Source organism: Filicampus tigris, chromosome 2 (genome assembly GCF_054856515.1).
Source record: "Filicampus tigris isolate MCC_2025a chromosome 2, RoL_Ftig_1.0, whole genome shotgun sequence".
NCBI lineage: Eukaryota > Metazoa > Chordata > Actinopteri > Syngnathiformes > Syngnathidae > Filicampus > Filicampus tigris.
In genome coordinates, this window is record NC_141218.1 from 9,662,406 (window position 1) to 9,680,500 (window position 18,095).

The 18,095-nt window shown below is 40.9% G+C and overlaps 1 protein-coding gene across 1 annotated transcript; it reads right to left on the bottom strand.

The window, feature by feature from the left end:
• Positions 1-1,567: 1,567 nt before the first annotated feature.
• LOC147151312 (atlastin-3-like) lies at positions 1,568-17,881 on the bottom strand. The gene is made up of 14 exons (XM_086054790.1): positions 17,686-17,881; positions 15,579-15,791; positions 13,445-13,579; positions 11,850-11,954; positions 11,305-11,355; positions 10,259-10,315; positions 10,090-10,182; positions 9,875-10,013; positions 8,475-8,602; positions 8,269-8,325; positions 8,121-8,192; positions 6,985-7,176; positions 5,745-5,984; positions 1,568-3,281 (listed from the first exon to the last, which is right to left on the bottom strand). The coding sequence occupies exons 2-14, from the start codon at positions 15,780-15,782 to the stop codon at positions 3,219-3,221; spliced, it is 1,536 nt and encodes a 511-aa protein (XP_085910916.1). The 5' UTR covers positions 15,783-15,791; positions 17,686-17,881; the 3' UTR covers positions 1,568-3,218.
• Between the last annotated feature and the right edge of the window lie 214 nt (positions 17,882-18,095).

Sequence of the window (18,095 nt, forward strand, 5' to 3'; positions counted from 1 at the left end):
CGGGAGGCGTTCATTTGGCCATTACCCAACCCCTTTCTCTCTTTTCTCTCTCTCTCTCTCTCTCTCTCTCTCTCTCTCTCTCTCTCCCTCGCTCGCTCGCTCGCTCTCTGGCTGGTCGCATCTCCTTCCCCTCTGAGGGTTTTCGTTGAACTCACTTCCTTATTTGGAAGTGAACGTTGGTCCGTGCACGCGCCTCGCTGCGGGCGCGCGAAGGGGGTGTGGCCTTGCGACGCATATCGCCATATAAGGAAACAAGGAACACCAAAAAATCGCCATGGTAGACTTTGTGAAACACACACACACTCTTATAGAGAGAAGAGAGACCATTTAGCAGTCGACAGTGGAGTGTTTTTTTTTTTGTTTTTTTTTTAAATGTAAAAGCGGAAGACCGCGCCGGTGATGACTCACTGATTTTTTACCGTGTTTGAAGTGACAAAACTGAACGCTATCGATGAATAGAAGGCGTCAAGATGATCAAAGGCTCACATTAAAGCTCATGAAAACATCACTGTTAGTTGTATTGTTGTCATTTTGTTGTATAAAAGCCCGTAAGAACGCTTTGGCTCTTTGTTCTCTTTGTGGGTCATTGATATTTGTATGAAAACCACGCCCTCATCATGCCATGCATTTTTCATATAGCCGGCATACATTGGACATTCATACAGTGTGACTATTGTGGGCTCTATAATCTTTACACTTTATTGTGATCATCTTTAGCTGATTGAAACCCATGAAAACGAAATTTTTAAAGTCCTTGCTATTTAATGGATAAAAATTGGGTTAAAATGGGTTTCATTCTAGAGTAAACACACTTTTTAAAAATTTGTTTTAAATTATACACATTTAGCTTTTTTTTTTTATGAAAGGAGCAATTTTATGTAATATTAGTTTCTCAAAGAGACATCTAACGTCTTACAGCACTCCCAACAGAGCGAATAAATAATTTTTTGTATTTCTTTATTTGCAGAAGTGGAGCTATGAAACAGGTGGGAATGTGAAGAGCTGTTTTGTGTACATGTGCCATGTGATTGGCCGGCGACCAATTCAGGATGTATCCCACCTTTTGTCCGAATTCAGCTGGGATAGGCTCCAGGGAAAAGGTCCGGATGCGCAAAAATACACATTCGTCAAACAAATATACGGCAGAAAGTGATTTGATATTCCCCTTGATGTAGTATCACATATTAAAAACATGTCATTATACATTTAATTCTTAAAAATCAATTATATTAATTTGCGAGGGTCAAATGGATTTCTAATGTAACGACCCGCAAACGAGAATTGGTATGGAAATTCAACTTTGTAATTGTTTGTATACACAGTTTTGTGCTTGGAGTGAATCGTAAATCAGTAAATCTTTTGGTTTTGTCATTTGCCCACTTGTTAAATTGTATTTGTGAAGGGAGCCTTTGGAATTTTTGCCAAATTGTGACAAGTGACAACAGTGAGTGGCTTTGCGCAAACGCCATTCATACGCAGTCAGGACGCATACGGGTGTCAGTCTCCATGGAGTTGCAAATAAACACCCAAAAAATGCTGTTTTGAAACAAAGGCTTTAACAACAAAGTCAAATGTTGAATGATCCAATTGTTTATTTGTTTCGTCACCAAAGTGCAAATCTACACTATGTCCATTCGCAGCAAAATCACACACTTTTCTGTCATCATCATCCTTCGCTTATATGTTGTTAATAATTTTACTATCATTTTGAATATGCTGCATAAAAAAATCTTAACAGTATTATACGTACAGTATGTTCCTCATAGTAATAGAGGGCTAATTCAAAGAGGCTGCAAAAGCGAAGCTAATTCTTTGGCTATCTGGTCAATACATCATTAAGTTAGGCGATGTTTGTCAATCAATAGAACCTTTGGAGTAGTAAACATCGCAGAAAGCACTTCCTATAAATAACATATCTATAAAATATCTACTTTTCTGTATCAAAATCTCTTTTGAGTAATATGAAGGGAATGCTCAGCATAGAATTTGGAATGCATGATTTTCTAATGTAAAAGACAGTTGAACCCCCGCATGTTCGCGGTTTGGCATTTCAAAATACACAAATTTGCTATTTTTTATTTTAAGTATTAATTCGGTTCCATCTTGGCATCAAGGAAATATGTTGAAGGGAGTTGATGAGCGTCCCTTGAACAAATGTAGTGCTTTGGTGCAATCATATCATTTTGAGGTCAAGCAATCATGTTAAAGTGAGTTGAGGAGCTTCATTTAGACACCAGTAGTGCTTTGCCACCATCTTTCCGGCAAGGAATTATGTTCAAATTAATAGAGGATTAGATGAACATAGTACTTTGCTGCCATTTTGGTGCCGATGAACTATCTTAAAGTTTCATCAAGACTGCATCAAAGAACTGTTGATGTGATTTGACGAGTTCCATTTAGACAAAATAGTGCTGCGATGCCATCTTGGTGCCAAGGAACTATGTTTAAGTGACTTAAGGATCTTAATTTAGACAAAAATAGTTGTTTGCCGCAATCTTGATGTCAAGGAACTATGCTGAAGTGAGCTGAGGGGGTCATTTTGACAAAAGTAGCGTATTACCGCCATCCCGTGGCATCTATAGGCAATTCTAAACATTTTATTTTTGGGGGGCATGAATTACTGGCCTATTTTGGAGACTAGCGGGGGTTCACTGTATACTGTTGCCTCACACAAAGTGCATACTGTAACAATCACCTCCTTGTTGCTACCTCAATGAAAGTGGACAACTGAACATGAAGAGGAATGTTACATCCCCATCGAGACTGGAATGCTCAAGGCACAACGTAAAAAGAAGGAAAAAAGAGCCGCTAAAATATACATTTAAAAGGTTCAAAAGCCAGCCATCTTAATAAGGTAGCTAACAAAATTTTGCGAGAAAGAATCCCGTAACCGTTGGAAAGTATTTCTCCTGATAAACTTTTTGTAAACGCGGAAGGATCAACAGAACATGAGATGCTTTCAAAGCAGGCAGCTTTAGCCATAAATGCAGATACGACAGATGCTGGCTTTTGGGAACATGTCATTCTCCTGTGCTTTTTTTGTGTGTGTGTGTGTGTGTGTGTGTGTGTGTTTGTGTTACGTGTTTGCACGTTTCTCCCAGAGAAAGGGGTGGTTTCGGGACGGGGTGGTGCAATAATAAGGCTTTCGTACTGAATACGGGTCTGTGCTGTGCGCAGGTTTGCGTGGCGTCGAGACGATCAAAAGCCTCGCAGGTCCTCTAACTGGATTTCTTCATGTTTGGGAGGCTCTGCCCTCTCGACTTGTTCATCACCACCGTGGCCTGACGAGACACAAGACAACAATTCATCTCACAACTTCACTTAGCCGTGCCCCGATTTAGAAATTTTAGTTGGAAGAGTGGTTCTGTTGGTTCTGTTCATACAAATAAAATGACAAGATATTGATTTTAGAACCTGGTTTAAATGTAGAGTCCTAGATTACTTTTCCGCTTACAGGGGCAAACATGGCAAACATTTTCTCTGCAACACGTTCTATGTGATCCCACTCCGCTAAACACCGTATTCTGATTAACATTGTGCTTGTGGAATAAGAATTAAGAAGATTAATCCATCCGTTCCCATCCATATCAGGTGGCATACATTTTGTCCTGCAGCGCCCTCTGCTGTGGACTGAAATTGACGTCAAAGTGCGCTTGGGCTCGCATTGCGATTATAATAGATAATCTTTTTTCAGATCAGACGAAGCTATAAGCAGGGTTCTACATTAACAGAGTAGAACCATTACGTGACTGTGTCAAGTATTTTGAGTTGTATCCACTTAATTTGTTCAATCATCAACTTTTTACCGCGCTGCAGCGGCTGAACACAAACGCCCAAATGTTTAATATAGGACCCTAATCTGCTTAATTCTTATTTCACGAAAGCAATATTAAACTGAATACCGTGTTTAGGCAAGAGGGGGTACATAGAAGTAGTGTAATAAGAGTTACAGTATTACAATACAATTTTATTTATACAGCGCAAGATGATGGCGGAATTTCACAACAGCTGCAGCTGTAACAAAGCACTTGAATTATAACATAAAATAACATCACATGCTGTGTACATGAGCTTGTTTATATTTAGCATTTGAGAGGTTCTGTTTAATGTGTTCCTATCTTGCTGCTGGTATATGCTTTTAACTCATTCAGTGCCATTGACCTATTTACTCGTCTTTTTGCAGTCAAGCCATTCAATCCCAGGAATTTATTCATTTCAACTTTTTTCAAATGTTAGGGAAAAAGAGGGCCTGGAAATGTCTGGCAGTGAATGAGTTAATATGGGCAAAATTGAAATTATATAAAATGAGTGTCGATAGATTTGATATTCTGGTAAACAAAGGTACCATTGTGCTTGGAATGGCGGTTGTACTTTCTCACAATGTTGGATGTGTGAACCTTGATTTGACGATGCCCTTGCGCTTTGATGTTGCTTGCTTGCCGTGCGGGCATTCAAAGTTTGCATGCGACTCCGTGACGAACATTCAAAACAGTGAGGTGAACTTAGCTGCCAGCAAATCACGTCAGTTGCAGAGCTGAACTCTGATTAAACTCCACATTTAGCTGAGGCCAGGTTGCTTTCTAGCTCAGTGGGGCTTGGCTTTTTATTCGTAATGTCGTCTGATTAAATCCTGCAAATATGTTTGTTTCAAGTCAAACAGCCTTCATTCACAGTGGAGAGGAAAGAATCATTCCCTATTTTTGGGGTGCCCATTCATATAAGAAAGGCTGGGAAACAGTGCTTTCTGCAAATAACATGATACTCAGAAATGAGAGCACTGTTTATTTGTGATAACGGCGCATTAGATTGACCAAGTGTCAGAAGGCCTGAAATGACCGAATATAGGCTGCGCAAACACGGCGGCTTACGACAAAGAACATCAAAGGCTTTGCTGCTCTGCTCACTCTCCTGTGACTGAGCAATTGGAGGCGACCTTAGAACAACCTTTCGCTACGAAGCGCAATCCGGCGCTAATGTTAAAAGGAACACAGTAATCCACCTCGAGATTGCGGTTCACCTACCACGGATTTGACAAATTTTGTGTGCAATGTGTTGAAATCGGTTTCAATTTGATAACATACAGCCCATGAGAGGGGTTTAATTTTAAGGCTTAAACTATTAAAAAGTTATTTTTTTTAAATTCCATATGATGTATTTTCGGTCAATTTTGTGCTTGTTTGTTTACATCCATATGTGTTGAAAAAGTATGTTTAAATACGTTTAATTCGGGGTGGTGCAATAATAAGGCTATGATGACCATGTGTGGGAAGTTCTTTTTATTAGGCTTAAGCGAGATATAATAAAAAGAACTTCCCACACACGGTCATGTTTAAAAATTCCATATAGTGTCCCTCCAGTATAATGCAGATTTTCATTTATCGCATGTGCATAAAACAAAGCAAAAAAAAATCCACTAAGTGTACGTATGTTGCAAAATTCAACCTCGGGCCTGGTAAATCTGGTACCACTGTACTCATAAAATGTGGTTGTTTTAGTCAGGATTATACTAAAATACACATTCCCTAGCTATATTTTAGTTCTCTATTAAGAGCCAACCTTCAATTTCATAAATTCCTGTTTTACTCCCATAAGTTTCTGTTCATTCAAATAGAAAGTTCCCACTGTTGATAATTCCCAGAATTTTGTAGAATTTTGTTTTTTTAGTTACCCCGTAATAGCATGAAAACCAACTTCAATCACAACCTCATTTTTTTTTATCAGCAGCCAACCAAACGTCATCTGACCTGCTCCAGCACGGCACCCGCTGCTTGGTCGATGGCTCCGCCCACATCCCGGTAGCGGCCCGAGTAGCGGATAAAGGCCCACGTCAGCATGGACATCATGACCAGGCCCAGGACGCAGTCGACCACCAGGGCCAAGGTGGACAGGCCCACGAAGAGCAGCACGCCCGACACCACGTACAGGAGGCACACCAGCACAAACAGCACGGCCGGAGTTCGGAAGGCGCTGAATAGATTCTTTGACTTTCAAAAACAAAAAAAGACATTTCAGATTTAGACAGACCTTAAAGAAGTTTACTCTTTAACAAGCTGATTCTTGAACTTTAAATAAAGCCAACAGAGAGAAGACAGATCAGATTCAGACTCTACACAGAGGAGATTCTTGGACGTTTGTGGAATATAAGTTACCCACTTTTAGCCATCTCAGGGGGCGGCCATTTTGTCCACTTCTGTCGACTGAAAATGACATCACAGATGCTCCCAGCTCAGATAACGACCAATTATGGCTGAGCTTGAAAAAAAAAAATTACCTGAGCCTTGAGCAGTTGTGATGTCATTTTCAGTCGTCAGAAGTGACAAAATGGCCGCCCCCAGAGATGGCTAAAAACGGGTGTTTTACCTCTTATTCCGGGAACGCAATATGTATCAGAATGCCTTGTTTCAACTAGTGGGCCTGCATAGCACATATTCATGAAAAAAATATGTTTGGGTTGACTTCCCGCTTTAAGCATATCAAATATATTCAGAAACAAATTTTAGAATTCAAATTACATGCTCTTTAAGTTGTCTTCCACAAGATGGCAGGATATTCATCCATCCATCCATTATCTGTACCGCTTCTCCTCACAAGGGTCGCGGGGCGTGCTGGAGCCTATCCCAGCTGTCTTTGGGCAGTAGGCGGGGGACACCCTGAACTGGTTGCCAGCCAATCGCAGGGCACACAGAGACAAACATCCGCACTCACAATCACACCTAGGGGCAATTTAGAGTATCCAATCAACATACCATGCATGTTTTTGGAATGTGGGAGGAAACCGGGGTGCCCGGAGAAAACCCACGCAGGCACGGGGAGAACATGCAAACTCCACACAGGGAGGCCGGAGCCGGGATCGAACCCACGACCTCTGAACTGTGAGGCGGACGTGCTAACCAGTCGACCACCGTGCCGCCGCAGGATATTCAATGAGCCTACATATCCACCTGATGCCATTCATCCCTTCACCACTGTATAAATGCCGCTGACCTCGTTGTGCTTGCTGAATGACTCCCACATCTCCACCAGCTCTTTCTCCAGTTGCTCTTGGTAGCGGTCGCAAAACTCCTGGCCGCCCATCTTCTTGGTGGAGGAGAAGGAGTAGAGAGCCTCCTTGAAGTAGAACTGGTGCTTCTCCTCCAAAGACTCGGGAGATACATAGGGCAGGTCTCCACCACACATCTGAGAGACAACAGGAGGATTTTGAAGTAGGAAGATTTTGGTGAAATTAGCATAGTTCATCTCATCGTAAATAAAGTGACCCATGTCCTACCAGCCATTTGATACTATATTTATCTGTTTATAATAGCCATTCAGTCATTTTCTATACCGCTTGTCTTGTTCAGGGCTGCAGGTATGTAGCGCCTGCACTCTAATAATTGGGATTAAAAATCAAGGCAAAAAAGGAAATGAGGAGTATATTAGTTAATTTAAAGAAAAAATATCTGGCAATAGAACAGGAAAAAAATTACCGATACTTGCCAAAATGTTTTAAAACAAGTAAAAATACATTAAAAAAAACTGGGCTTGAAAAAACCCAAAAAGGTAGCTGATTAAGAAATATAATTACTTAATTTAAGCAAAATTATCTTACAATAGAACATGGCCGCACCGCGAGATGGACAAAAACGGGTGGATTTTACTGCTTGATTCATATTCCACGAACCCAATATTAATCAGAATGCCATGTTTAGACTAGTGAAGGTGCAAATATCATTGCAAAGAATTTTGGGGGGTTGACTTCCCCTTTAAAACAATTCCACATACATTGCAACAACTGCCAGGAAATGAAAGAATCCTCTTTTTAGTTAAGTCTAGATAGTCGAAGGAAAATCATTGAGCTTTTACTTGTTCAGCGCTTTTCCATCTTGAAGGCACTCAAAGCACTTTTAACAATTGCATTTTATTTATTTACTTGTTTATTTACATACTCTTAGTGGTACTTTGGGCAACATTATCTGCCAATAGAACAGGAAAATAATAAAAGTGACTTCTTTAACAATTGACTTCAAAACCTGAGATTAAAAACATCAACAACAACAACAACGTCACTAAGTGTGCTTGTATCACATTTAAACAAAAGAGTTTGGATTCGGGACGGTCCTGTCTTAGAGCAATGAACCAACCTTCTCCATGTTCCTATAGTATTGATCTTTGCTTGCTGCCACGGCTGCCAGGTTGTTGGCCTCCGCTGTCGCCTGGCGGGAGAAACGGACATCTCAGAACGAGCTGAACATGACAACAGACACTTTTTCGTCATCTTTCCGCACTTACCATGAGCATACTCTTTGGCTGGGGCAAGTCCTCTCCCTGGTAAATCTTGATGTAAGCCTGATGAGAAAAAGATCACAGTTTGCACATGGAACGAACTGCTTTTAATATTCAGCGGTGGACCAAACACAGAGCAACACTGGAAGAGACTAAGAGAGGAACACGGGAAGGGACACACGGGACCACACCGATGATTGAGAGACTGATACCTTGAAGTACTCAAGCAGGCCTCTACAGGTGACTTTGTTGCCATTGATCTCCTTCTCGGCCAGGTTGTCAGGATACAGCAAATTCGGGATCAAAATCTTCAGCTGCGCTTTGAACTCTGGTGCCACCGCTGATAAAACCAACAGAAGGACTTGGAACTTCACAGAAACGGAGTGCATACAGTGAACCCTGCTACAGGCATTCATCTTTGTAGCACCAAACTTCAACTGGGAGTGAGAGAACAACTTGGAGCAAGCACGCTATGCCTCTTATTTGGAGAACTGCGAGGGAGTCTTCTTTTTGTTGGCTTAAAGACGGAAATCAACCCAAACATATTTTTTTTCAAGAATATGTTCCCAGCAGGCCCACTAGTTGAAACACGCCATTCTGATTAATATTGCGTTTGTGGAATATGAGTTAAGCAGCTAAATCCACCTATATTTGTAGCCATCGCAGGGGGCGGCCATTTTGTCATTTCTGTCGACTGAAAATGACATTGCAACTACTCAGGGCTCAGGTAACAACCAATCACGGCTCAGCTTCAGAAAACAGGTCAGCCGTGATTGGTCGATACCTGAGCGCTGTCTAGTTGTGATGTCATTTTCAGTCAACGGAAGTAACAAAATGGCCGCCCCCAGAGATGGCTAAAAACGAGTGGATTAACTATTGTATTGTATTATTCCACAAACGCAATATTTATCAGAATGTCTTGTTTCAACTAGTGGGCTTGCATAGAACATATTCTTGAGAAAAATATGTTTGGGTTGACTTCCCTTTTAAAGTGAGAGCGCCCCAATTTCTTGACAGTGAGTGAATGAGAATAGGCACTCAGGAATAAGAATAAGAATAAGAATAAGAATGCCTTTATTGATCCCACAGTGGGGAAATTTTCATTGTTACAGTAGCAAAGATATAGGTCACACAGGGGCGGCGGCATAATGTGGCCATTAATGTATAACATTGACGGCAAACATTTAGAATCAAACCTATGTAGATATACGCAGTAACATGTGTATATACACATGTGTATACACACCAACCTACATCTACATAAAAAATATGAGGAACACTCATTTCGGCCTGTACATAGTACAGAGGAAAAAATACTCTAAGTGACAGTGCTGCAGTGCTGTAGTGAAATGTAAGGAACAGCATTGGATAAAAATAAAACTAGACTAACAGTAGTGGGGAATGTTGAGTATTGCACAGTATTACAGTAGTGGGGAATATTGGGTATTGGACGATATGAGCTCAGGTGCAGGACTGCACAATTGCACTAATGACCGCCACTATAAATACTATAAACTATGTTTAAATGTGTTTAAATGTGTGGACGAATGTATTCCAACCGGTTCAATGTAGAGTGTAAACATTTAAAACAAAAAATAAAATGACTTCTCACCATTAAGTTGTCCCTCAAATGAAGGGCTGGTGGCAACTTTCAAACCAGGGTGCGGCAGCAGGAAGCAGGAAATATTGGTAAAGCAGGAGTGGATGTGCTCCCTCACCGTTTGCAGCTCCTCGTGCTGGGCCTCCTTGACCTTAAAGAACAAAGCAGGGAAGCTCATCTCCCAGCGGAACCCAAGCTTGCTCGCTTTTGCTTCTGCATTGTGTTACCTGTAGCCGCTTGTCCAGGAAATCATTGCCTCCTTTAAAGCCGTACGTGTACTCGTAGGGGAAGCTCCAGTCGCGGATGAGGAACATCAACGACTGTATAGGGAAAAAGGAATATTAAATCAAATGTATAAAAGCAAAAAAATGTTGCAAAATCTATCAGTTGTCATACCTGGAAGGGCTTCAGGAAGATTTCATCCAAGGCCAGACGGCCGTACTCGGTGAAAAGCTGCGGATGGATAGATGGCCAGACAGACGATAACACAAATATTACTTGAGTCATTCCATGGGGGAAATTAAATATTCACATATCAACACTCATATTAATAATAGAGCACAAACAAAACAGCAATGATGAGTTCTGATTTTTTTTTTTTTTTTTTTTTTTTTTTTTACATCTAAAGAAGAAAAAAACAACAAAAGACTTAGATGTTACATTTTGGTATATGGTAATAATAACATTGATACATATATGCACAATAGTTGTATTGCACATTGAAAGCTGAAATAAAGAGGCTCCTTGGTTTAGGCCAAAGTTTTGCTCCTATGGCGGTGACGTGACCCGAATTTGTTCGTTAAATCATGTCATATAGTGTCATATAGTCCATTATTTAGCTGTGGCAAAACATTCACAATTACCTTAATGAGAAAGTCAACTCCAACATTTTCTTTACAAGAGTATGCTCGATGCAGCCCTAAGAGTCAAAACACAGCATTCTGATTAATATTATGTTTGTGGAAGAGTAGTTAAGGAGTAAAATCGACCCGTTTTTGTACATCTCAGGGGGCGGCCATTTTGCCACTTGCTGCAACTGAAAATGACAACACAGATGCTCAGGGCCCAGATAACAACCAATCATGGCTCAGCTACAGAAAACAGGTGAGCCGTGATTGGTCGTTACCTGAGCTCTGCGCAACTGTGATGTCCTTTTCAGTTGACATCAAGTGACAAAGTGGCCTCCCTCTGAGATGGCTAAAAACGGGTGAATTTCTCAAATTCCACAAACGCATTATCAATCAGAATGCCATGTTTAGACTAGCGAAGGCGCATAGAACATATTATTGCGAAGAATGTTTTGGGGCTTGAATTACTGTTTAAATACAATCTTGACTTCCTCTTTAAATATAGGCTTACATGTCTTTGGACTACAAAAAATGGTTAATTTATGGAAATGTTCAAAGCAGCAACACACGTGTGGGTTCAAGTTGTTAACAAACCTGTAGCTGCTGCAGATCATCTTCTTGGATGTTCTGGGACAGATTGTAGATCTACAAACAAGAAACAACACCAGTGTTACACAAACTTTGAATTTTTCTACTATACTGCGTGTGCTATAAGCCAATGATTCCACATGAGTGTGTTGTGAGACATCATGAGATGTACAAATGTATTTACCCACGTCAAATATTCTATCTTGGTTCATTTACCTATGCCAGCAACATATCGTGAAAGGCAGAACACTTCAATGCTCTTCCACTAGATGGAAGAAGAAACATAACTAAACTGTGTATCCACTTCATCTAACATTTTTGTTTGGTGATGGGCTGAGAGATTTTTCTAGTTGGGCCTTTGCTGAATTTTGCCTTTCTGCTCCTCGTTAGATAAAATTGTGCAAAAACTACTGAAACACTAAACAGTTGGCCTTCAAGAGTTAAGAGGTGGTCAAATTGGGTTGAGTGCCTGCAATGTCCAATTTTTGTCAGTATTGTATGTGCCTTGGCTCAAAAATGTCAGGAATCGCTGGTCAATGCTATGTAATCACCTGAATTGAGCTGGTCATGGTGCTGAGGGCGAAGATAGTGGCGCAGTCTTTAACTGTGGACTGGTTATCAAATGCTCCCTGTGTGTCCATCAGCACTACTGCGACCTGCAGGAGTACACGCACAAAACACAAGGAGATAGTTGACAATCCACACTTGGATCACTTGGTTTCTTTGTAAAAGATTTATTTACTCCAAATAATGTATCTTTGCTCATCAATTATGCCAGGGGGTTACAGGCAGAGCAATTAAATGCTCTACCACTAGATGTCAGGAATTGTTCATAAATGTATTCAACTAAACAGGACCACTGAGTTTGTACATTGATGGCATGTTAAAGAGATTTTTCTGATGTAAATAAGGTAATTCATTTCAACATTTTTTTCCATGATTAATCCAACTGTTTTTCTTCAGATGGAACTGGGTCCATGGTCAAAGTGGAGGGAGTTATGAACAGTTCCAAATAGCAGTAAGTGTTAGCACAAACCCTTCGGATTTCTGCTATTGAGAAAGAAAATGTCAGAAAAAGCCTAATAGAACAACAGAATTTTATTCTAATCAGAGCCACTTTAAATTACATCAGATTTGTGCACTTTACTTATATGTTCACTTTTACTTCCCCTGTGAAAAGATTTCAATTTGTTTTGCTCAATTGTACAGGCTAAAGATCACAGTCATGATGGAAAATATGTTATACGTTGGTCTCATTTTTCTTGTATCTCAAAAATTGGCCAGTTGAACAGAGGTGTGTAGCCTTTTTGTATCTATTGTAGTCGCCCAAATTGCGAGGACAAATATTTAAGTAACATAGTGCCGATAAGGAGGCTACTAGTGCGTCACACATGCCTACTGGTTGGGCGTAGTCGTGTTAGTAGTGCAACACAATAGCTTATTAGTAAGGTTTAATTGCATACTAGTAGACCAAAGTTATCCCCCACCAATAGCGGGAGTTCACTGTATCATGCAGCTGTCTACTGACAAACTGTGAGCCGCTTCGACATTTTGGCTCTTTCACGCAACAACATGGTGACAAAATGGAGGCTGAACTGTTCATACGTCTCCTGCATTGCATCTCATTGTGTTGCACAAGTACTTAAAGTGGAAGTCAACTCAAACATATTTTTTTCAAGAATATGCTCTTTGCAGGCCCACTAGTTGAGGCATTCTGATAAATATTGCGTTTGCAGAATAAGAGTTAATCCACCCATTTTTAGCCATCCAGGGGGTGACCATTTTGTCACTTCTGTCGACTGAAAATGACAAGACAAATGCTCAGGGCTCAGGTAACAACCAATCCCGGCTCAGCTTCAGAAAACAGGTCAGCCGTGATTGGTCGTTACCTGAGCGCTGTCTAGTTGTGATGTCATTTTCAGTTGACAGAAATGACAAAATGGCCGCACCCTGAGATGGCTACAAATATAGGTGGATTTAGCTGCTTAACTCATATTCCACAAACGCAATATCTATCACAATGCCTTGTTTCAACCAGTGAGCCTGCATAGAACATATTCTTGAAAAAATATGTTTGGGTTGACTTCTCTTTAATATTCTGGCAGGTGTCCTGTTACGCTTAATGTGTCCGGTGCATGGTGAGCACCTCGGTTCCGTCACTCTTCTGGATGGGGAAGACCTCGCTCCAGATCTGGATGCCGGTCGTCTCCGGTTCTGAGCCGCCTCGCCAAGAGAATCCCGTCAGAGGCTCGTCGTCATGACCCAGCCAATTGTCGTCGCCCTGCGGTTAACACGATATCGAGAAGAGGTGAGGTCAAACTACCCTGGGCAAAAGTGTCACCACCTGATTGGCTCATCTTTGATTTGTTGACATTGGAGTCAGACATACAAAAGGGATGAGAGTCATACTGGTAGCAGTAAAGCCAGTAGCACTATTAAAACAATACAAATCAGCCGGTTGGTGCGCTCCACCCCGTCATCCTAAATAATTTCTTGTTAGCAAACTTGTCAGTTCACATGTTGCAGCAGGGAGGGGCAACTGTGTGTGACTCTGTAATTTTTGTGTTCAACCTTGCCTTTTGCTCATTGTTTTCTAAGTATACAATGAGGACAAGGATAACCAGCACTTTCTCCCCTTGAACTGCATTTACGCTGCAGGTCCAAGTGGGCAATTCTGAATGAATGCATATCAATTATTTTTACTTTTAACTGTATTTCCATGTACTTTTCAAATAACAGATAGACAGAAGCAACAGATATATCCAATAGATAACAATTCAACACACCTGCTCCCCATGCACACCTGAGATTTTGTAACACCAACGAGGCATATGACACAGTGAAGAGAAGAAGTCTAATTGGTCCCACTTTGGACATTTTCACCTCGGGGTGTAGTCACTTTTGTTGCAGGTTTTGATAAGACATTAATGGCTATGTGTTGAGTTATTTTCAGGATACAACGAATTTTACGCTCTTATACAATTTGTACAATGACTGATTTACAGCATGACACAGTATCAGTTCTTTCCCATACTGACTTTTGTGAGATACTGGATTAGATTAGACAGAAACCGGTGGTTTGCAAACGTTATACACCAAGTAGCACCTGAAAAAAATACTTTTTTACCTCCATTATGAGCAACAAAAAAAATACAGTCACATATGGACCCAAGTGTTTAAAAAAAATTACTTCAATAACGATTGAATTAAAATGTGTTGCACATAAAAGGAACGAAAAATTGTATCAAAATAAAAGTTAAAAACACAGTGTACCGGCAGAGGGAGCCCTCTTTCCACACTTTTATTATTTAGCTAGATCTGATGTCAGAAGTCCGACATGACAGCTAGCATGGTGGACAAGGGCTTCATGATGGTGTGGCGGCTTAGAGCGCCTTGTTGTGGCAGCGTGGCAAAACCTTGCGCTAACCAGGTGGGATATTTTCCAGCCATCTAATGGTGTTAAGCGAATATATTTTCATGGGGCAAACGCGGTTATGTGTGGGCATACGAACGATGCTATACAAAGTAGAATCCATTTTTCCAGTTGGCAGCGGTGGTATTTGATTGACAGTTCATAGACGAGTGGGGCATGTTTTCAGAACGACTTGACTTTTCACGATTCTGAAAACTCATTTTATACATTTGCAGATTTTATTTTCAACATTAAAATTTAGCAGGATTGTTAACAACACGTTTTATATTCATTTCACTATTGCTGAACTACATTGGACGGTTGTCTCACATTTAATAAACAAAAAGTGACAAATATCAAAGTGGCCCCTGCCTCTGTTAAGTATTTCCCTTAAAGCGGAAGTCAACCCAAACATATTTTTTTCAAGAATATGTTCCATGCAGGCTCACTGGTTGAAACAAGGCATTCTGATTAATTTTGTGTTCGTGGAATATAAATTAAGCAGCAAAATGCACTCGTTTTTAGCCATTTCTGGGAGCGGCCATTTTGCCTTCTGTCAACTGAAAATGACATCACAACTGCTCACAATGACCAATTACGGCTGACATGTTTGCTGAATCTGAGCCGTGATTGGTCGTTGTGAGCAGTTGTGATGTCATTTTCAGTCGACACAAGACAAAATGGCCGCCCCCAGAGATGGCTAAAAACTAGTAGATTAACACTTATTCCACAAACGCAATATTTTTTAGAATGCCCTGTTTCAACTAGTGCGCTTGCATAAAGCATATTCTTGAAAAAAAAATGTTTGCGTTGACTTCCCTTTTAAGTGGCCCACAGGGTGAAAAACATGAGCGCTGGCGTCACTCACCTTTCTGTACATGTATCGCAACATGAAGTCCAGCAGGAAGCTCTTGCCCTTTCTGAAGGCACCAGCCACCGACAGCACCACCACGTGCTTGTCCCGCACGCCCGGGGCCAAGAGGACGCGTGAGAGCGCGTCCTCGTCCAACGTGAAGGAGTGATCCTCCTTGCACACCGTCACGATCTGAACTGGGCCTGGCTCGCTCCCCATTGCTGCTGCCTGTGGGAACAACCACATCATCATAAATCTTTCTATCAATTTTTTTTAAATCTGCAAAAGTCAGATTTTATAATTGAATTATTTGATTATTCATAACTAAATTGATGTCAATGTATGGCTAATGAGTTTCATGTGACAAACTATGAAGTCATGTCATAAGTTCATTATAGTTGGCAATATTGTACGAGTTTCATGTTGCTACTGCCATAAAGTTCAAGGGACGTCAATGACAAACCACACATTCTTACGCCGCCCAGCAAACTAGTTCCTTGCTCGCTATTTGTAACCCCAAAAGCGCCTGTACATGACACCATAAAAAAGGAGAAATTTAGAAAGCCTTCTGGACAAGATAAAATTATCTACGCAATTTACATTCACTCGGAGAGCCTGCAACCCACACATGGTTACAATACGCAGCTCTGTATTAATTTGTAAATGTGCTTGCTGCGATGGGTGTCACACTGTTTGGCTTCCGGCTAAGGGGCGCACCATGGACTGGACGGCCTTCAAGGAGCTCCTTTGTTCTTGGCGCTTCTGCGGAGGAACAAGTCAGCTCCCACCATGAGGAGCACAACGAGCGCTTCCTCACTTGGAAAGACGATTTAAGTATTTAGGTCCACACATTAGTACGCTTTCGTCCTCGCTAACGACAATTCAGCACACTAGTAGGGCAAATATGTGTTTCTAACATGTTTCACTACTGTATGCCATTCCTGCACAACATTATGACAACTTTGGCATACTAGTAAGACAACTACATGAAATTAGTGAGGCAAAATTGTGCACTAGTTGACTTCTTTGCGCAGATAGTACTACTAGTGAAGCACTGGGATGTTAAAAAGTAAAATATTAGAATGTCATTACTAGTACTAGTAGCACGCAGATGTAAACTCAAGCAGTTTTGCAGAACTAGTAACATGTAGTTGCCTACGAATATGACAGAGTTGTCCTACTGAGGACAAAGAGTGTTCTAGTACATGGACCTTAAGCTGGATATCAAGGATAATAAACAGTCGGTTTTATGGAAAGGTAGAATAACTGTCTTTTCCTCAAATTGTAATTTCAGTTTGTTTGTTTTTTACCACTACTGCCTTAGTTGCACTGTTGCATCACAACAAATAATGGGCATTTTGGTACTACAAGTGGGTCCAGGAAGCTACTAGTGCCTGACAGATGCCTACTAGTTGAGCCTAGTAGTGTTACTCGAGCTGCACAGGTCTTTAATTGTGTACTAGTAGGCTCTAGTAGTTGTATTAATTACAAGAAACAACTGCTACGTTAGCGCCCTGCACATTGTCTTACGAGTGAGGACAAAGAGCGTACTAGTACAGTTTAAGTTGGGAGATTCAGTATATGGAATAAATGCTCGAATGGTTTTCCATATTTCACCCCCCCCGCCCCCATCCCCGAAAAAAACAAAAACAAAAAAAAAAACAAGTGAACACACCAAAAGGGTGTGGTCCTCAGAGGTAACGTGCCAACATTTCTGTGCACTGGGTGTGTTGGATGCGATACACTCAATATCACATTGTGGATAGTGCCAAATGTTTTGTCGTTCGTGGCGTCAAGTGCACACACACACAAAATCAATCGTAGTTACATGTTTATTTCTGCGCTTTCCCTTAATAAAGCGTATATTACGCGTTTTCGCCATATTTGAACACATAAGATATCACAGCACAAAGCAAAGCTGACGTCTCAAGTAAACGTTGATAATCGACAAGTTTGATAAACAACTATTTATAGAGCGTTGTTGATAACAACACACGCAGACCACAATAACAACAGTAAAAGAAAGGCTAACATTCATTAGCCGTTTGCAGCAGTAAATCGCGACGCGAATTTTGCACAACTCGTGGCATCTTGGCGATTGAAGTTTTACGAAAAACTTTACCTCGACTGTAATTTTTGGGTTCCCTCGCTTGAAATGTTGTGTGAAAGCTCTTATAAGTCTTCAAAAGGCGGCAGGACGAACTCGTTAGATTGGAGGAGCTCAGAGCAATGTAACTTTTTTTTTTCTCTCTGACACTGGCATGAAAACAACCATGTCAATTTATTCCAAGCGCTAATCTTGCACACTTCCGGGTTTAAACCCACGTGAGGCCTGATGGGAAATGCTGTTATGACGCACACTAAAGATATTGTCTCAGTTGGTCTAAAAACTACAACAATCATCATGCATCACAATAGTCTTTTACGTGAGGAGTGTAGTTTTTCTCGTGTAGTGTACAGGTTGGGAATCACGGTCATGTGTTATGGTTTTATATAAAAGGATTAGGCCTTTAAATTAAATATTTATAAAGC